Source organism: Psittacula echo, assembly GCF_963264785.1.
Source record: "Psittacula echo genome assembly, chromosome: 15".
Classification (NCBI taxonomy): domain Eukaryota; kingdom Metazoa; phylum Chordata; class Aves; order Psittaciformes; family Psittacidae; genus Psittacula; species Psittacula echo.
In genome coordinates, this window is record NC_137751.1 from 7,227,723 (window position 1) to 7,249,169 (window position 21,447).

Below are 21,447 nucleotides of genomic sequence, written 5' to 3' on the forward strand. Positions count from 1 at the left end.
TGGTGAGAAAATTGATGGAAGTGTTAGTTGTGTAGCAAGCAGGGAGTTGTCTTTCAGCAGGTGAGCATAACAGGTATAATTTATCCTGAAGAGCAGAAAAGCTATGCATAGCAAAAATAACTCATCGATACCTAATGTGATTATTATAATGAGGAGAACTTGTTTTTCATGGTGTTGCTGTTTGATGCTCTGCCTCTCTAGATATAGCTAACACTTGTTTGCCCACTCACTGTGACAGTAGTGTAAATTACACAAGTACCAGTCACATTCAATATATATCTTTTGTCACCATTACCTCATATGTGCCACGCCTTGTGAGACTTTCAGGTAGGTGACTTTTAGTAATGAGACTGTGGTCATGGGGTAGTCTGCATTCAAACCAACTCATAACTATTTGCTAGGAAAGCGCCAAATACATTCACTGTGTGTTATGTTCATTGTGCCAGCAACTACTCTTAGCCCTTGTTCACCAGAATTTATTTTAATTTTAAAAAGTGAAATCTTTATATATAAAAATGCCAATGAAACACCAAAAATGTGAGCAAAGTGCAGTGAAATGTTTGCCAGTCCACACAGTGCTGGGAGCAATGGATCTGATGGGCATGACTGGATGCTATTTGGCTCATTAGGGAGATTACTGATACGTATAGTTACAGCAATGATTTCAGTATCAATAGTAACTGGTTTTTACCTTGTAAGCAGAGGAAATAGGAGGTCACAATTATTTTATCACATATGACCTTAAATATCTCTCATTTGATGCTACTTCTCTTTTTTTTATTCTTATGAAACCTTTAAGTGTTGCAGCAGCACATCTCTTTTGTAATCAAAATACCAGAACCTACTTTGTGGAGGTCATGAACCCCCTCAATACCTCATGAAGAAAGAGCTGAGCAGATGATCAGTGGTAAACCCAAGGCAACACCTGTGGCAGCAGTTGGAGCAGGAAGCAAACAGAACCACAGAGTGTGATGGGAAATGGAGCTTCTTTATGAGAAGGAATATAGGAAATAGGATAACCTTTAAAGAGCTGGCACCAATTACTTATTGTTTCACTGTTCTGTCATTACATAATTCAACAGCCTTTACTCAGAGTATTTTGTATCTGAGCTATGTTGAGTCATACATATGTAATCAGCAGTAAGATGCATGACTTACTGACATGGCTGGTAGAATTAGAAATATGGATGATGGGGATTAAAAACTCAGAGTTTTAAAGAAAGGTTGAAACAATTCTTATGGAGACTGCAGCTGCCTGAACCATTTGAACTTGGGATATTAATACAGCCTGGAGGATAGAAGGTCATTTGGCTTCCTTCCCAATCTTGGCTAGCCACTTAATCTCTATACAATACACAGTATTGCTGTTCCACAAGTTATTCTGGATTTTTTTTGTTTTAAACCAAGAGGCATTACTTTCTGTATTCCATTTAAAAGAAAAAGATTTGTAAGTGAATTCAGAAAGGTTCCTGGTAGTAGATTGATTAAATGTGATATGCAAATCACTTTAGGCTTGCAGCTACCCATTGAAAATAGCTGTGTGCAGTTGTCCAAGTCATCTGGGTGCACCCTGTAATTACAGAAGAATCCAGGCAGTCTTTAATTGTAGGCATTCATGCCTCTCATCCGTGTTAACTGGACCTGACCACACTTCTAATCACCTCTATTTCCAATAGATTGCCCAGATGTTTTGTGGCTTTGCTGGAGCATTTTGTTTGCTCAGGAGGTTCTTGCTAAGAGGGAGCCCTTCTTCACTTGTATTACTTCTTAGGAAGTGTTTAGAACTTGCCCATCGAGAGCTCAGAGCCTATATGCTTCCTTTGATAGAATCTCTTTGGCTGAAGGCTGCTAACATGTTCCCAAACAATTAAGGTGTAATGAATCAGATTAGATTTGCAGTTTCATGCAGCTGTTGATAACACTGGGTAGGTGGAAATTGCATTTCAAGGTACCTTGATCAGATTTTACATTAGTAAGGTCAGAGTTTAGATTTGCAGAGATGTGGCTTATGAAAAGGAGGTTCCTGATCAGATATCTGTGTCTAAATATAACCATGTAAAATTACTGAGCTGTGAGACGTTTGCTCTGCGGAGATGTGGGTCTCTGGTTAGTGATAAGCAGGACGGATTGGAGAAAGCTGAGCCAGTTAAGGGGGAGCTGCCAGTAAAAACAAAGCCATTTCCTTTGGTTTATCCAATATGCTTATTTTAACTAGTTCTGTCTTCAGTACTTAAGTTTATATTCTGTATGGGCTGAACCTCAGTAATAAGCCACTCTGGCATGTTCCTGGTGTGCTATACCAATGACTTCTGAGAGGCAGGGGAGTATGTTCTGTTCTGAGGAGGAAGGATGGTAAGAATAATGCTAAGGTCATATACTGCAGGCTTTCTTCCACAGAGTTCCAGGCTACCTTCAAGCTGATTCATGTCTATAATTTGTAATTCTGTCTTATAGACAAAATTATGACTCAAAGCCATTGCTGTGGGCTCAGTAACATCAGCGTAGTGGGAATATCTTGTGTCAGTATTTTAACATCCTCAGGCTGTAATGAAGAGCATATGATGTCATTGTTGCTTTTTACTGAAGACTTGGAGTCAAAGATCTAGAGAAATCTAATGGGGTGGTGCTTTTTTCCTCAGAAAAACAAGAAATTGTTTTGAGTGAGAACAGATCACACACATTTCCCTGTGTGTCTTTACTGTGGCTCTCATAGCAAGCTGTTATCTATGAGCAAAGGTCCTGTTCCTGGGGTGGGCTGAGGTTAATGGCTTGCAGGTGTCTATAGTGTCTTTTAGGCTTGGCATGCCACTAATATTATAGATAATACATTTGCTCTCTAAATACCAATCCTGGTTTCTTTTTTCCTTTGCTTAATGTCAGCTACTTCAGTATTCATAGAAACGAGCCTCACTGGGTACTTAAGTACTTTCAGATAACCACGCTCCCTGGTGTGCTTCCAGATCCCAGTCTCTTAATATTCCCAGTGCATGTACAGTAGTTCACTCATGAGCTTTCATTTTAAGTGAATGAACTGTTTTCACTCGCAAGAAGCCTGGGAACTACACTGGAAATAGTTTAGCCTTGACACCTGTTCTCTACACAGCACCATTATCCTGGCAAACTTTGTACCCTCACGTCTTTCCATGATCCTTTTTGCCACTCCACACAGGGTGTATAAGGATGGTTATGTGCTCATGTCACAAAAACATCCCTCTTCTGGCCTGACTCACTTTCTGTCAAGATTTTTCAACTACATCACCCCACCTTCACAATTAATTTCTTAGCAGCACCATGGAAGAGATCCAGGTCAAGTGCAGTGTGACATGGATACAATATGTCAGCTCCTAAGGAAGTTAGTAACCCAGGGCGCTGCAGGCCTGAGCTACTTGGCACCCCTTAACCTGTGGGCCAGGGGTTAATCTCTGGTTCAGATGCCTTTAGCGTTGTGGATCCACTGATGCTGTGCTAAAGATAGACCTTGGGGCACTAGTGACCATGAGGCACGCTGTGACCATAAGATGGCAAGTTTTTCTCCTTGCCTAACGAGCACAACAGCTCAGTTTGATCTGCAGTCCCTATTCCATTTTCATATTTCTCTCTACTTTCATTCTGCATACACACTGATGGTGCATCTTCCTCCTGAAGGGTGCCATCCTATATAGGTTAACTTCTAAGTCTCCCCATGTGAAATCATATGCAGTTTTTCAGAGCTCAGCATGTGGTTCTGCTGTAAGCACACTGGGAAGCAGAGAAATCACCAGACTCTCCATCCCGCAGCTTGGAATTGTACATTAACAACCAGCATGTACACAAATAGCTCCCACATGTTTATGGACTGTGTTGAGGAAGAGAGGTGTGGCAGAAAAACTGAGACAGGTTCCACTGCCAAAATAATCAAGACAAGTGAATAGTTTCCAAGGTGTTCATTCCCTAAATTGTTTTCCTTGTTTTCCTTTTTTTTTTTTAACCCTGGCTTCAACAGAGCCAGAGATCTGAGAAATCAGAGTGCCTCTATTTTGCTTTAATTCCTCTTGGTGTGGTGTAGTGGGGAGGTATTACAAGTGAAGTTGCACTGCAGCAAACCACGGAAGATTGCTTTTAATTTACCATGTCCTTATATCCCAAACTGAAAAGTAGTTAACACAGAATCCAAGATGAAACGCCGGAGACGGGTTCATACTATGTATGAAATGGAAATGCATTTGTTTAGAGGAAAAAGCCACAATTCACTGATACTTGTGGATGTGAAAATGGCAACTGAGTGGTTTTGAGTATGTCTAAGTGTTTGTTGTACTATTAACTAAACAGTTGAGCTGAACCTTGCAACATTCATTTTGGGTTTGCATTTGGGATAAAAATTCAGATTTGAGTTAATGTTCTCTGTTGGCTGGACAATGCTGTTGGAGATGTGTGGATTTTCGGACCTAGTTCTGATTTTATCATAGGCCTTAGCACTTCTTATCTCTGGGTATTGTTGGATAGGAGGAAGAGGAGAGTTTTAGGTGTAATTAGAACTGCAAAGATGAGTAAAATTATCAAACTTACGATGGGCTGGTGAAATATTGTAGGAAAGAACAGGTTTGTATTTTGCATGGCTCTATAATAATAACATCATGAAAATGAGAGTTGGATGTTATATTCCCACACAAACATGACTTGCCTTTTTGTCTAGTCCTGTTGCTTAACTAAGGCTTTGTTTATTCCTGTTTCCGTGGCCTTTGGCGGGGGACACACACAACCTCCACTTTCCATTTCTATCATACAATATAAAATGAGAATATTGGCATTTGATGGTCAGCTATTTGCTGATTAAAATAAATTGGCCTCAGTAAAAACACTTCTGTAATTTGGCAGTTGGTCCTTTCCCACTAACTGCAGATTGATAAATAGTAACGTGTTTACCTGAAACATCAAGAAAGAATAATCCAGCTTTATCCAATTCCGTAACACAAAGTTGGACTTCCATGATGCGACTTTATGGATGAGGCAAAGCCAAGACAGCTTTCAGAGAAAAGTGGTTTCTTCTTGTGATGGTATTCAGCCACTGTGTTGCTTTTCTTTTATCTTCACTGACAGATGTTAATAGAACAAAACACATTGTGGTGGCTGGTGCAGTGTGGTAATGTCTGCTGCTGATGGCCTGCTTTCTGAGCCCATTACACTTGTAGATTTATTACAGCCAAAGTATTTTAACCTGAAATATTCTGTACTGCTTCAGTTTGACTCATGTTTGGTTATGGACATTTATTACTAATCTAAAATCCTGTCTGACTGGGAAAAGTCCAGGTTGGACAACTGATCAGTGAAGCACTGTGACAAGTGTATGCTGAAATACTTCCTGTCTGGGTTTGAGTGAGTCTGCATTAGCTGTTACGTGAGAGATGCAGTAAAAGCTTTGTCTTTTGGGAAATCTTGAAAGAAACTGCAAAGTAGCTAAATAAAGAAAAGAAAGTGGCAAAGAGTCTGAGTTGAAGTTGAGCATGCAGGAAGGGTAGCTCCAAACCTGCCATAGCATGAGGTGGTGCAGTACCATCAAGTCCTGGAGCCTTCAGTGCTCCAGCAGCTCTTACTTTTCAAAGGAATATCACTTAGTTCACTGATTTCTTTTTAGCTGGCATTTGGAGTTACAGCTGCTACAACAGAAGCAAAACTTAGCCATGAGAATTCCTTAGTGTGCTGGTATGGCCAGTCAGTGCAAACAAGAGCAGCAGAAAGGTCACCTTGTTCACAGGATCAGAACTGGGCCACAAATGTATGTTTAACTACAACTGTGCCTCACAACAGAATCCCTGAAGAACCTCTAGTGATGTTTGTATTTGAAAAGAGTTCTTCTGAAAGAAGATGGGCTGAGTTTAAAGTACCAGTTTCTGTAATCGCTCTAATCCACCTGTTCAACATGGCAAGTTCTCGACTTACATTGTCATGAGTAGGGAAACTGGGTTTCTTCTGTGCACCTGAGTGCATCCTTATAATAAGTTATGTGACAAAGAAGAATCCCACTATCTAGCAACAAGGGGAAGGAAGGTGTGTTTTCAGCATTTAAACTCATAACCATATTAGACTATTTCTTTCAAAGTGTTTCTTTTTCACTGTCTTCCTGTTGGAGCTGGGAATGTTGCTACAGACAAGTTGGAGATTTTTCTAGCTCAGCTCTGGGGTTTCAATTGAGTGTTTATTAATATATCCATGCTCCCTGAAACATTGCTTCCTCGAGCAAACTCAGCCTTGATGGAAATGTGTGAAGACAAGATACAAGGTTTTTGTCTATTTCTGTTCCATAAGGATCTTGTATTGTACTTGTTACCAGTGACACAACCACATTTATTTGTCAGTGACTGTGGTAATAGGAGAGTGAGCATCAGGAAAGTCCTCTTCCCTGCTAAGTACTTATGGCTCATTTTGTGAATTAGGATAGATTATTAAATTCTGTCTCTCAAACTTCCCATTCTTTACCTGCATTTTGTTAAGTGCTCTGTGATATGCAGATGAAAGATGCTGCATTGATAAAGAATATGAGAATGCAGACATGCATTGACACAAATGACTGTCAGCTGGGCACATCTCTTGGAATGCATCTCTTCCAATGCCCAGCTCTCAGAAAGCTGTCCATTCAGCCATTGCTGTTGCCACATTTAAGCCTCCCTCTCATGTACACAGAAGCACGTTCTTTATTTAGGGCTTGAGGACTATGTTAGTATTTCATCAGTTTGATATAACTTTTGATAAGGGGATAAATCAAGTCATAATTGTTAATTACATGTTCTCATTAAAGTGTGTTGATGTGTAGTATCAGAAAGACAATGGTGGTCAAAATACGCTGATTCACTGCCTCATTGTTCTACAAATCCATCTACTGTGAAAAACATTTAACTCCTTAGTAATCCCTTATCCAAGATTTTGAAACTTGCCATCCTATATGGTATCTTTCTACCTGATGTAAAAAAGAAGGGGAGAATGGAAAATGTAAACCTATGTTCCTTCAATACTCCAAGGTTTTGGTTAATGAGTGCATAAAAGTATTGTTGGGAGAATTTGTTGTTGTTGTTGTTGCATAGCACTGCTCAGAACGGTTTATGTTTTCTCTTACAGAACATCGATATTACCAACTTCAGCAGCAGTTGGAGTGATGGGCTGGCCTTCTGCGCTCTCCTGCACACGTACTTGCCTGCACATATTCCTTACCAGGAGCTCAACAGCCAGGATAAAGTAAGTTTTATTGTACCTGCTCCTACACTATTTGTAGAATTCATGGGAAATATTATCCATTTTGCTGGATATGTAGTGGAGACACAGTGCTGCAAGATCTTGATGCAAAATAAATAGATGGGAGCAACAGTAGGAGCCAAGTGTCATTTGAGAACCTACAGAGCAAACTGACTGGAGGAAAAGGGAAAGGAAACCAACAGTGAGCTCCCAAAGAGAAATGCAGGGACTACTAGTAAAAGAATGCTGCAGATAAACCTGAAGACAGAATCTCTTTGGAAAGGCTAAAGCATTTCTGGACTCCTGAGTTAACAGCATGCTTTAAAAGCACTGAATCAGTAAGCAGGCAGATCATTCATTGAGCTACTTGAACAGCAATGTATCTAAAAGTCTGACCATGTCAGCACATTCCATGTATGTTAAGACCCTCAAAAAGAGGAATAACCTGGATTTACTTCAGACAACTAGTATTACAATAAGAATTATACTATATACAGGAATGTCTTACATTAATTAACACCTCTTCAGAAACCTTTCACTCATAATAAAGACAGACCCTAGTGGCTTTTTTTGCCCAGTTGTAATCAGTTTCACAAGAACCTATTTGTCAAAAACAGAGGGCTGTAGCTTGGGGAAAAGTGGATGAGCTATTCAAAGACAAAGAACTTTTTTGTGAGTATACCTGACTAATACAAAAAAGTATCTATGTGAAAGTACTGAATCTAGTGATTTTCAAATATACCTGCTCATTTAAACTTACTGATTAACCACATAAAGGTAGAGTTCAGGAATCATACTTTGATGGTAACCCTTTGAACTTTTGTTTTACAGAAGAGAAACCTGCTGTTAGCATTTCAAGCTGCTGAAAGTGTAGGCATCAAACCCAGCCTGGTGAGTAACCTTCTTTTAGCAAGGGAAGATATACTCCATACACTGTTACAGAGCCTTTGTTGCCATGTGGCCAGCCAGCCTGCACTGAAAATGTTCATGGTGATAGGGAAGGCAGCGGCACCATCTCTGAAAGTCCACAGAAAGAAGAGTCATAGAATTAATACAATTTAAAGGAACTTCTGGGGATCATCTAGTATTGAAATAAGAGTATTGATTATGTCTTCCTCTTGGAAGCCAGTTCCAGAAGATTCCTATTTTCATGAGCAGACTTGCCTGTTAGACAATTTTATTTTGGTTTAGTGTTTTAAGGAACAGAAGGATAATTAGTGTGTTAAGCTGTTTAAAAAGCCTCTTCCAAAATCAACAATATGATGAAAAGGAAGAGATCAGTTTAATATGTATGAAAAAATATTTTGGGGTCCATAAGGTAAATACAGAACCAAAGACATTTAAACAAGCGGCGATTTAAATAAAGAATTGATCTTTGATTGCAGATGGAAAAAATCTTTTCAGAATGTAAAATGTATGTGGCTGTTTAAATACTTTTTTAATGAGCTTCAGAAATGCACTAGGCCAGTAGTCATTCCCGTGGGCTTTTATACTGTATGTGGCTTCAAGCAGCTCTGGAATGGTAGTCATAGTAGTCAACAACAGTCACAGCTACTCAAAGGACCTTGTGATGTTCCCAGTAATGGTGCTTGACTAAGTTTTGACGATGTGTCTGTCCTGTGCAGGAACTCAGTGAGATGATGTACACAGACCGCCCAGACTGGCAGAGTGTGATGCAGTACGTTGCCCAGATTTACAAGTACTTTGAGACCTGAGACACAGAGCAAGAGGTGGACAGAAATGGGGAAGAGAACAAAGAATGCTACAGATGCACTCGATCACTTTAAAAATCCACTTGCTCCTCTTCCACAACCAACCTAAGCTCTTAGTTTGAAAGAAAGCTCTTCCATAATTCTGATGACATCTGGGACTACAACCAAATAAATATCCATTGTCTTATCTACGCAAACCAAATTAATCTGTAATTTTATTCCCATGTGGAAGTTGCAAAGTGTTTTCAAACACATGTGGGATTTTCTGAAGAGGATCCCTTGTGCTAAACAATGTTTGCCTCAAACTAGACTCCACCAACAGGAGACCTGCTACAAAATGAAGATCTAAATCAATGTGGACTATGCTGGTACTCAAGGGAGGCTGGGAGATTCATGTTAATACAAAAGCTCACAAAAATGCTCTTCTTGCCAAAACATGCTTAACTCATCCCAAATATATGTTGTTTTCTTGCCTCCATGTATTTTATAAAACACCATGACAGATGCACATAAGTGTGTAGAACCTTAACCTCAGTTATTCTCACACACCTGATTCAATAAGTATACTAGTTTGCTTGTCATAGCTTAACCAGCAGGCTAATAACAGGGTTATTTGTAACTCAAAAACCATGTTCTGATCCATTACCAGTTAAAGAACTCTAAAAGAATCCTATTAGGTGCTGGGACTTCATTTCAGATCAAACAGAAGTAATTTCTGAGGGAAAAATAGGTTTACTGCTCAACTTCGTTACTTGATTGCTATGGGAAGCCAGAGCTTGTTTTCCCAGCTGACTGTGCAGGCACAGTTATCCTAGGAATATTGCAAATGCAATTTGCTAGCTTTAGTCTGCAAGGTGCCAGTAATCAGGTGATGACTAAGCAATACAGTAACATCTCAGTAGTATATGTTTGTGTGGATTGAGTGGAATAACTTCTTTCTTCTGTGTTGATCCTGTATAATCAGCACAGATGTGTAATTGCTGTGTAGAGGCATGACTCCTGAGGCTTCCTGTGCTCTGTCCAATAAAATATGGTCCACAGGGCACTGTTAAATGCTTGGAAGTGACGCTACCCTGTAAAGGAACACAGCAATATATTAGTACTGATGGAAGTTGCAACTTCACAAGTTACAAAGGTTGTAACAGGAACCCCCCTATGTGTCATGGAAATCTTTAAGGCGCCAGAGAATAGCTTTCCAGCTCAACGACACTGTTAGGAAAATGTCTGAAAGATACTGTTTAATTTCCGTTATACCATTTCTCTTATTTCATCTCATGAAGTTAAATTTTCTGTTGGTCTCCAAGGGTAGCAGGATCAAAGAGGCTGCTTGATTTGTTCTCAGAGCAGGTCTTGGAGAGTGGGCTTTGTACAGGACCTCATAGGAGCCTGTCTTAGCTGCTGTAGATAATGCTGGTAGAAGAAAGTTGTTTAGTTAGTATGTTTAACCCTGTGACCAGACTTGATGCTTTGTGAATGTTAATTATAGGGAGCTAGGGATAATTTCTCTCTTACAAAAGAAATAATAGTGCATGCTCACTGCTGTTAACTCCTGAAAAAAGGCTCATGAAATAGAAACAAATGATTTCACAGGAGAAACTTGGTTTCAGGTTTTCTGGGGCTTTCTTTACAGGCAGCTGATCTCAGCCTCTGGCTTCCCCACAGTGCTCTGTTGTTTGTTTTTCTTAGTACTATTTAATTAGTAAACAACCTATTTTAGACTGGTTTTCTCACAGCAAAATACAGGATTAAGGGATAAGTGATAGTATTGAACAGAAATCAAGCTGGAGGAATGTAAGGAGAAAAGCATCACTTGCTCTTAGTTCTAGTCTGACATTTATTCTAATTCATTACCCCCAGGAAAGTCTGATTCCAATCTTTTGAGAGTCTGTGTGATAAAAAAGGACAGTGGCAAGCACTTACGGTGCCCTTGCACTCTTTGTGTCATCCTATACTGTGAGAAAGCAGTTGTAAATGCTGGCCAGAATTATTTCTTTGCAAGAGAATGCTTTCTAGATTGAATTAGCTCTCCAGTATTTTTAAGCGTACACTCTGCCATCCCTAGAGAACATAGGATGAGTTGCTCTAAGTGTTCTCAGATACAAGTCTCCTGTTATGTGATAAGATGGAAGAGAAAAATAGCTGCTAAGCAGAGTTCATTTCGGAAGGCAGTTACACTGCAGAGCTCCATTGCCTTGTGGCTGCAGCAGCTCTTGTCCCTTGAGGTATCCATTGGCAGAGATCCCAATTCTGTCCAACAAGATGTGGTTCAAAGCACAGTGAAGTCAACACAGAAAATTCCATATTCCTCAGTGGGCTTTGGATCGGGCACTTGCAGGGATGAGAAAAACTGTTCGAATTCCCAGTGTCTGGTAAGCATTTCAAAGTCAGAGGGTTCCACTGGCTCCAAAAAGGAAAGATAATCTTAACCCTCTGCTCACAGGAAGCGTGTGCTCCGTGTGACAATCAGATGTACGTTCAATACATGTGCTATCTAATGTGTCAGCATCACTTGCTTCCAGCACTGTTCTGACATTTATTCTAATCTGATTCTCCAAGACTCTAACCATTTTTGATTGAGCAACTTTCTGGGTTTTTCCCCAAATGATTTTTGCAAAGTAATGTTCCTGTCATCTCTTTGCAGCTTATTCTCATGTGTCCCCGGCAGCACAGACCAAACACTAATTCTACCCAATTCTAATGGTATATTCTTAACATTTCTGTTATTTACTTATCTAGGAGTTAGAGCAAGGAGCCATCTGTCAGTAGGCAATGATAATCAGTTTCACTGTTTGCTGAGTGTTACTTTTCAGTCCTCAAATCTGCAAAACTCCTCATTTTGAAATGGTGATACTTTGAGGCTGAGAGATGGTCTTCAAGATTATTCTTTGAGATTGAGCATGTTGTTTATTTGTTCATTTAACTGTTACAATATTGTGTGGTTTTCTTCTTCCTTTTGAACCTTGCATAGTTACATGTCTAGGTGTGGATTTTCAGAAATCATTGTTTTGCTTCATGCTGCCCTAAAATTTGAATATGAATTAAAATTTGTTCCACCCAAGATGCTGCAGACCAGGAAATCTATAGGCCCTGTAAGACATCTCAAGTTTGAACTGTAAAATTAAAGTTCTAGCTGCTTTTACAATTAGAGAGTTTGTTGAGTAAGTTAAGCTAGAGGATATAAGGATAGTCATCATAGGAGTTCTGAGAATGCTCTGAAAATGTCCTAAAATGGATGGTGCAATGTGTTGTATCAGTAACAATTTGTCTAAATCCTTTCGGACTCTGCCTCTTAGGGGTAACGTATCTTTCCTTGATGCAGGCAGATGAAATCTTTTCACTGTGTCACCGTATGCTCCCTAAATGTACAGTCACTCTTCAACATACCTGCACATGCTTGTATGTGTGTACTTGGGTAGTCTGTCAGACTACAAGAAACCAAATAGCTGATTTTGGACGAGCACGTGAGAAGAATGGTTAGGATGGGGATTTCAGTGAAGTTCCATGGAGGGATATTGCATCGTGTGACTGTTGTACCATAGCTGCTAGAGAGGAAAGGAGAGTAAAGTGTGGCAAGTATACAGTCTGGCTCTCAGAGCTTCTGGTGGGTCATAGAAGGTACAAGTCGTTTTGTGGCTTGGGAAGGTACAGAGGTGTTGAGAAGCGAGCTCAGAGTCAGCCCTCTGAGAAGGTTTGCTAGAAAGGCTGATGAGCTGTTTCTGAAAGTACACAAGGGAACTGAATGATGGAGTGGAAGTCCAGTGTGTGAAGAGAGGTACATACATGGGACATGTACCCGGGCTTTTGTGGGCAGCAAAGGACATCAGCTTGAGAGCCCTTACTGTCATCTTGAGTGACATTTCTCCTAAGAGTGCAGCCTGGGGTGGATCTAGAAAGACGAGGAGGGAAGAGAGCGCAGAGCTTGCTGCCTTTGCCAGGTTCCCCTTCCTGTGCCTGTGACAGTCATGGAAATGCAAAGGGGACAAAGATTTCCTGGTCCTCCCTGTGCTGCAGCAAGGCACTGTGCTAGGCAGAGTGATTTTTGACTTAAGCACGTTCTCCAGTTTCCTCTCAGTGAGACACATTCTCTTTGCGCTTTGGCAGGTTTTCTTTTTGTGTTCTGAAGTTGCTTTTACCATTTTTCTCTGGTTTTCTTGTTTTGTATCTGCAACCAGCAAAAGTTTTATGTCCAAACCAAGTAAGTGCATGCTGGCAGAATCATTTGGTCTTCCCTGTTTGATTCCTGACCTGGAACTCTTCCAAATCTGCCTTTTTGCATCACTCACTTTCTCTCTTCCTTGGCAACAAAGTGTGAGGATTGGCTCACTGGTTGGTTTGTACCTCCTTCATCTTTCTGTGCTTTTGGTACCAGGTCTTCCGTCGGGAAGCATCTGGTGGGGCAGCTGTGTGCAAAGCTGTGCCTCATGTATCTGAGGAAAGGCAGGGTCTGTATGGGATGAGATAATGCGTTTTCCTGTCAGAAGAGGGCTTTTGCCTAAAAAGTCTCAGGGCACTGAGCATTAAAGCATTTTTAAACCCAGCAATAACTTGTACTATCTTAGACTGTATTGGTTTTACCAACTCCAGTGCCATTTAGACTCATTCACCAATACGGTGCAGAATCAAGCTTATAACTGAACTGCAGTTACCGTGTTTCTCAGCTGATGGTCTCTACATTTCTGACTCACACATGTGCCAAGTTCCACTGGGCAGTGCTGGACACAGTGTTTTTTATTGATTGTGGGTCCAGGCTTGAGTTTGTCATCTGGGATAATCACCTCTAACAAGTCTTTTAGCTTTCTCTGTTGGGTACAGATGTTACATCATAATCTAATTTATACAAAGAGCACATTAGAATGTATATACTAGGCATTGCCAGATTTGGGCATGCTCATATTTAAAGATTAACATTATTAAAATGTACGATGCAAAAATCTGTGTAATATTTCTAATAAATCTTTTTCTGTTTCTGATGTTTGTTGTAATGTTTCAAATCTCTGCACACAAACAAACCAGATTCTCCTGCAGTCTACTAGCAGCAGGACTCCCAGGGGGTACCTGTGGTCCATTGATTCTCCTCCACTGGTAGCAAAGAAAATTTGGTCAGAATTGTCTTTTCATAAATACATCAAGTTCCATGGTTTTAAAGTAATTTAGATGCATTTGGATGCCTTTCTCTGAAATTGTCTTGAGATTGAGATTGTCTTGGGGATAAAGGAGTGCACGAGATCTCTCAGTTTCTGAAACAAGAATATTGAAGAGACAGTAGGAAATCATCCTAGTGCAGAGGTAAGGAAAGAGCATGGGAGAGAGCAATGTGTCTGCATTGGGAACTCTTAAGTGACTAGAGGCTTAAGAAAGACGTGGCCAAAAAGTCAAGTAAGGATTTGTGGTTGGAGTAAGTATGAATATACCTTAATAAATAAATCCTATAAATAAACCTTAATTTTAAGGTTTTCATTTGCATAATCCAAACTACTTTGCCTCTCCCCACATAAGCATCATGTTTCAGTGCTGGATTGTTAATGCTGGGCTCGTCCTTTCTTGTGGCAGTGTCACAGGCAGAGCAATGTTGTTTTGATGGCTTGTCTGATCTGGGTAGCTTTATCTCCTGGACGAAGTGTGACCACGTGAAACGGCAAACTAGATTTCCTCCTTCCGTTCAGCTGCCGCTGCACTTGATTTTGAAGGTTTGCTGTGCCTCACTTAGACTGGACTCAATATTTGCACCTCAGTTGTCTTCTGCAAAGGATTCTCAGAACCAGCCCTGTCTTGCTGTCTGGAAATCCCACCATCACCGGCAACGCAGGCTCCTGTTGTGCTTAAAGCGTGCTTAAAGAGCAGGACTACGAACACTCAAGTTCATCAGTTGTATGTCCTTGGAATAAGGCAGTTTATGTCTGTCTGTCTAAATTCCCAATTCTTTGTGCATTTATTTTCTCTATCCTTTGGTCTGTCCTTGTCTTTTTTGGCTATAAAACCTCTGCAGCAAGAACTGTATTTGCTAGGAGTTTATACAGCCTCCAGCCACAAACTAGAGTTAATACACAATGTTATAATAGAGCTAATTAATCAGACCAGATTGCTTTTGTAATATTGTTTAGTCATGATGGAGTGAACTCGTGGATGTTTTGCCCTGCTCAGAGAAGCTGTGATTTATCTGCCTTCCCCCTGCATTTGTAACACAAGTAGAAATTATCATGTAACGTGAGCTGGTGACAGGTTGGCATTCAAAGCTGTGTGTCGCCAACTGCCTCATTTCCATCCCCCTGTGACCCAGGCAGATCTTAGCTCAGGTGTAAAGCTGGTAATTCCTGTAAGCATGCTGCAGTAACTGCAATAAGGGTTGGTGGTTAGGGTTACTTTTCCATCAATCAAGCTGTTCAGGATGCTTTCAGGACATTCTGCTTCATGTCTGGTAGCACCCCTTTTTTTGATGGGGATAGATTCTTTGAGTCCTGGGACATGGAAAGGCAAAAATCCTTTCTGCCTTACAAACCAATGAGCAGAGATCGAACATGATGAGTCTCAGTCCCATTCCCTGTCTATAAAGAGATCTGAATCTGACAATGCTGTCAGAGTTAATCTGTTCTTTGTACAGCATGGAAATACCAGTGGGTAGCAAGATACCTGTCAGTGCAGCTGCTTTAGTTCATGTTTGCTTTGCTTTTAAACACATGATCAAACAAGATACGTCTGGCTCTTTAAAACCCTGTCCCCGTAATCCTTCCTACAACATAAAGCTCTGCTATCACAAACCGTGCCTTAAAGTATCAGCCATACAACTGCTCAGAAAGAATATTTGTGTTCAAATGGATCCATTGCTCCTCTGCCTGACTTCAGCAGATTACCTGAGCTGTGCCAGTGCCTCTGCTGTGGTGAGCCCATGCTGAGGAGACAGCAAAAAGTAACAGCTCAGCAATCAGGATCAACGCGTGGAAAGGACGTAAGCCAGTTCTTATCTTTGTCAGAATTTGCTGTGTTGGCTATTTTCAACTGTATTATTTCTGTGAATTCCTGTGTTGTCTTACAGAAAATAGAATCTGCTTAGGAACAGCTGATTCTGAGGACCTGCTGTCTCTCCCCACCAGACTTGGTGTTTCTGTTACTGAAGTAAGCTGTCAGCTGCTTACAAGCTGCGCTGCCTCGACTCTTTTCAGAGCACACTCCAGATGCTTTGGTCTATTCCTTGGGAAGAGCTGGGCTGTCTGTGGAGGTGTCCGGGTGTAATATATGTGGATATGTTCACACATGGTTCGGCAAGAAGCTGAAAATGAGAGTTGAGGCTGATATTTACCCAGGATTATTTGTGCTGGTCATAGATGGGGTGAGATGTCTAGATTGAGAACTGCTTTGCTGCTTAGTACACTGTGATTGCCAAGTGTCTCCTAGTGCATAAAGAACATAGATTGGGGTGGAAAGACTAATTCCCTTCCTGACTGGTGAACGTTCTTCTCCAGATGGAGAGGGTTTTATTTGTTCTTCCATTTGAGATGGACAGGGTTTTATTTGTATCGCCACAGTGCCTCTGACCCCAACATGAACCAGGACCTGTCTGTGAACATACAGACCAGCTCTAAGCATGGATTCAGCGTTTTGAGGTTCATATTCAGCTGGAGTCCCTGGCAGTGACAAATGAAAGCGAGGTGCCATGACCTGATCTATCTTTGAAGCTGAAGACAAGGCAGATAGTGTAGTCTAAAGTTTAAAGCCCAGAATGAGCATTAGGAGCCTTGCATTCTCAAAACAGAGATCTTCCATGGGAATTGAGGCAGGTGTGCTAGTCATAATAAACATGAGCAATACCAGTAGAATAAAAGTCTTCCAGATGGAGACTCAATAGGCTGTAAAGGTCAGAACCAGATGGATGAAGTCTCATAGGTATAGCTTTTCAGAATCTGATACTGAAAAACTATAGGCAGTAACTCTGGGAAGCAGGACCCTGAAGTAAATGTCACCCAGAAGAGATGGCAGTCAGATTACAGGGGCAATCAGTTGGTTTTTATTGAGCATAGCAGGAAGAAAATGAAAGCTGTAAAAGGCCAATGTGGGTAAACATTATTCACTATATCTAGAATGTGAACTGCTGTCCCTTCTTAAGTACATAGCAATGACCGAGGCTTTATCCTTACCCACACACACATCATGAGTTTAAGCTGGTTAAAGAGAAAGTAACAAGATTAAGAGAATTAACATGGGAGAAAATGATTTTTCTAACCTGCTGCACCCAGACATTTGCACACCCTCTGTGCAAAGCCCCGTGTTACCACTCCTCTTGGCTTTAAAGAAGAAAGAGTAGACAGTAGGTAAAACCCCTCTTTCACCTTAATGTGCTGTAATTTTTGTCTTCAGCAGCTCATCCTTTCTCTCTCACTGCTCCCACACTCCAATCAAGGAAGCAAACGAATTCCTCAGGTTAGTGATTCAGCAGCACATCCCCAACATTCTCCCACCAGGATCGAGCTCCTGGGAAGCAAGGCTACAACCATGGCTCTGCTTGGCTCTTTCAGTTATAAAATGTCTGTTATTTTCCTTGCCAAAATCAAAAGCACAGCCAGGGCAGTTACAGTGAAGGCAGTGAGCGTGGCCTCTTGCCTATTTGTAATGCAGTTACAATATTCAGTTCAGACATCCGAACCTGTCTGAATAGCACAGCAATAATGATAATAGATGCATAGCTCTGCCCTTGAGAGCAATTCTTCAGGCCAAGGCCCTGGAGAGCCATTCAGGGAAAGGAGAGTTCAGTCCGAAGCTTGCAAAGGAACTAATAATATTAATAATACATAATATGCCAGGGGATTGTGCGGTCCAGGTTCTTTGATTTAGACATTGCTTTCATAGTGACTAGAAGGGCTTCCGGTCTTGCAAGGATGGAAACCACACTGACCAAGTTTTTGGGTTTCAACAGTATTTACCGCTAGGTTTACATGGCAATTTTGCCAATAGTTCTGGAAACAAAACAAACAAATCTCCTATCTTTGCAATAGAGCAATAGAATAGAGGCTGTGTAACAATGATCCTGGGTTCAAACAGGTTTGGAGCGCAAACTGAGCTTTTGCTGGCAGCTGAAGTGTGGAGCCAGATGGGCCAGGAAGGCTCATCCCTCCTCTGCATTGGCTGATTTGAATTTTGCAGTGTATCCTGCAGATTCCCTTTGCCACAGCCAAGCTGCCCTTTAACCCCCGAGTGACCTGCACGGATAGTTACAAATCTTGGTTCTATCTTGCACAAAGAGGCTGAAGGATTTGAATTAAACCTATAATTTGAGCACAATTCTACACTCAGAGCAGTTGTGTTGCACCAGTTCATGTCTTCTCATTGCATTCACTCAGAGCTCCAAATGTCACATTTCTGCATAAAGCAGAATGGCTTTAAAGGCTTGGGAGAAGGGAACATTTCCCTGCCCGGTCAGGGTTTGGCAGGCAGCGGAATCACTTCTTATTGTTGTTGTAAAGTGTTGGTTGGGAGCGAAGCTCCAGCCAGGCTGCGGAGCAGGCACTTAGCGAGTTTGCTTTCTTAGGGGCATGGAGTTGTGAAGGTGCCTGAGAAGCAGCTCCAGCTGTGAATGAAGCGATCCCGGGCTGTTTGATGTCTGAATTGCAGACACATCACCGCCCGCCCAGCTTCGCCCTGGGCTTTCCACTACTGACATTGGCCTGGAAACGTAACAACGCTTTCTATGGATTTCTCTGTGAAATGAGCTGTACCGTCTCCACCAGCACAAACGGGACAACTGGTCCCAGTACATGCTGGGAGCCCCGTGCAGGTGAGACCTCACAACCAGGGCTCAGGGCATCATTTGCTCCTGGCTTGAGCCACAGCTTTCATTTGAAGTGAGTGCTGGAAGAGGTACTTGGCTGTTCATCATAGAAGGTGGTTAGTAAATAAAATCAAACCCTGAGATCAGTTAAAACTGTCTTCAAACTGGTATCCTCATACCCGGCCTCCGCCCAGCCAAAATCCTTCCTTTTGAATTACACCACTGTTTAGAGTTTATTGTGTTGAGTCTTGTGGTGACTTTTTTGGTTTTAATGAAAGGTGCAAGATGCAACCCACAGTGCACAAAGAATTCACGCACCTGCATTGTTACAAGATGAGTTCTCACAGGTAATTTAAGCACCGGGTTTAAATTCCAGGATCATAGACATTTATTATCTGGCAGTGACCCTGGAGACCAGGAAAACCCAGGATGGTTGATCTGCTGTTTGTGATTTACCTTAATTTTCCTGCTCTGTTTTCCAAGGATTTTGCAGACTGGCTGAAAGCTCCAGTATGGAAGTAGTTTCCTCTGGAATTTTACTCTCCGCCTTCCCAGTCTCTTCCAGATAAACAGCTACAGCAATACAGCAGCAAACCTCACCTTTGGCCATTCACCTCCATCACTGTTCACTTCAGAGCTCACCTGGAATCTTTGCCCGGCTGATGCTCAGCACAGCAATGCAGCAATAAATATCCAGGCAGAGCCGAGTGCTTGCTTCACCTGCCCGCACACCACCTTAGCCTCAAAAACACGTTCCCTTCACCTCGCTTGCGTAGACTGTGTGCAGTTCAGCCCGTCCTTGGCAGTACCACTTTGAAGAGGGCTTTTGTACCTGCTGGATGGTTTAGAGGTTATATTGTGTCTTGGGAATCCTTTCTTGGAGTCAGGCTCAGGGCAAGCTACGTCTTGTCCTGCAAAACAACGCAGAAGTGCTAGTGAAGACTTGAGTGCTAATGGGGATTTGGATCGTGCTGCTCTGAGAGGCTCATGGTTCCTATTGAGCAAGTTGTAGCTGAGCTTTGCTGCCCTGGCAGTTAGGTATGGCCATTTTAGAGACATGGGCTGGTTCTTCATCCAGCTCCTCACGTCCACCTTGCAAATCCCACCATCACCACTGGCACCACAGTCATTCCCTGAGCAGCCAGCCCTTGCAGAGGAGATAGGCAGTGAAAAGGGGTTTGAAATGCGTCTCCTGGGGAGATGTGTGTGGAGGCTTGTACTGAGGTGTACTGGCAAGGTCTGCCAGAAGAGAGAACCTCTGGGCCTCTGTGGACACAGAAGGGCACATGGCACGGCTCGGGACTGTGCCACAGCCTGAGCTCCAAATCAGGGCTTGTGCAGAAAGCTGTGGGTACTGCCTCTGTCTCTCCTTATTTCCCAGTCTCTCCTCTCTACAGGAAGGTTTTGGGATGGAGCAGCCTCTCCATGGAATGGGTAGCTAGCAGCTGCTTTGCTTGTGAAGCCTCCAAGTGCTGGGCTGATGCCCTCTACCACCCAAGAGCCAGTTCTACCCAATGCCGCAGCTCTCATGGGTGGATGAAGGGCTGCCAAAGTCAGTATGATGGATGAACTTTCTGTCTGGCATCCACCTTCCTTTCCCTTCCCTGTTTTTGATATCCAGAAGGTGCCTGTGTCCCTTTGAAGCAGACACACTCCCACTTCAGCCCTTGTTACTCTTCTTTTTAACTCTGTGTTATCCCAGGAGTGCCTGAGATGGCAAATCTGGCTGCAGGACCAGCAAGAACATCTCGGCTGTCACTGACTCGGGAGCTTTACTTTGTGTTCAGGGACCTGTGGGCTGCCTGGGTGTGCATTGGGTGTGCATGGAGAGATGTGTGCTGGTGGGGCTCTCACCCGCTCTTTGAGCCTGGGCCAAGAGAAGTGGAGGTGTCAAGCCAGGGGTTGCTGGGGAAGTCCTCAGAGAAGCCCGAGGCTGCACAGAGGCCTCATACAAAAGAGATCACAGAAGGCTGCAGGAAGCGCAGGGCCTCCAAAGCGGCAGCTCTGCTCCCTCGGGACAGCAGCGACAGAAGGAACAGCACGTACGAGGTCGGTGGGCTCCTGCCAAGCCCCGGAGCCGCCACACCAGGGTGCTGATCCTGCCTCCCACTGCATCGCCATTCATAACGTGGGATCTGTTTAAATCAGCTTCCCTCTGAACAAAAGAGCCAGATTAGTTCTTACACTTGAAAGAAGCAGGTTGGGGCTGGTGCCGTTTCCTACATGAGTGCTGAGAGGCAAATCCCCAGAGTAAAATAGAATCCAGGAAAATAATAGTAATGGTGATTCATTTGTGTGTCACATCTTCACATCCAGCGGTGCACCAGTGACCTGTTGCCATGTCACTATTGCTCTCTGTTCTTGAATGGATTCCACAAGCTCTGGGCTGTATTTACCTTCCCAATCGTGTGACTTCCTTGCTCCTTTACGGACTCCAGTATATAAATATGGACATTATCAGCTGCGGACTCCCCATCCTCAGAGCCTCAGGAACTGCAGAGTTTCACAACGCCTGCTCAGATGATTACTTTACAAGGCCAGCACATTCGGTTGGTATTTAATGGTAGGGTACACAGTGCCATATATTTTAAAACAAGGCTTGAAGAATGCAGCTGGAGGGCAGTGTCAGTATCTCCAGATGGGAATGGGCTCATCCTCCTCTTGCTGCCAGCAGGATTTAACCACGTTTGATACAACGGAGCTGAGCATGCTTGTCCTTGGCTCCACTTGCAGCCAAGTTGTATTCAGAAGTTCAGTTGCATCAGTTAGAGCCAG

The 21,447-nt window shown here is 42.4% G+C and overlaps 1 protein-coding gene across 1 annotated transcript in view; it reads left to right on the top strand.

The window, feature by feature from the left end:
- Window positions 1–8,918, top strand: part of SPECC1 (sperm antigen with calponin homology and coiled-coil domains 1) — a gene marked incomplete at its 3' end in the record, with an annotated part of 68,955 nt that extends 60,037 nt beyond the window's left edge. The window contains exons 12-14 of the mRNA XM_080629916.1: window positions 7,090–7,206; window positions 8,035–8,094; window positions 8,829–8,918. Of these exons, the coding sequence (XP_080486042.1) occupies window positions 7,090–7,206; window positions 8,035–8,094; window positions 8,829–8,918 (267 nt within the window). The remainder of the gene's footprint in view (window positions 1–7,089; window positions 7,207–8,034; window positions 8,095–8,828) is intronic.
- Window positions 8,919–21,447: the final 12,529 nt, after the last annotated feature.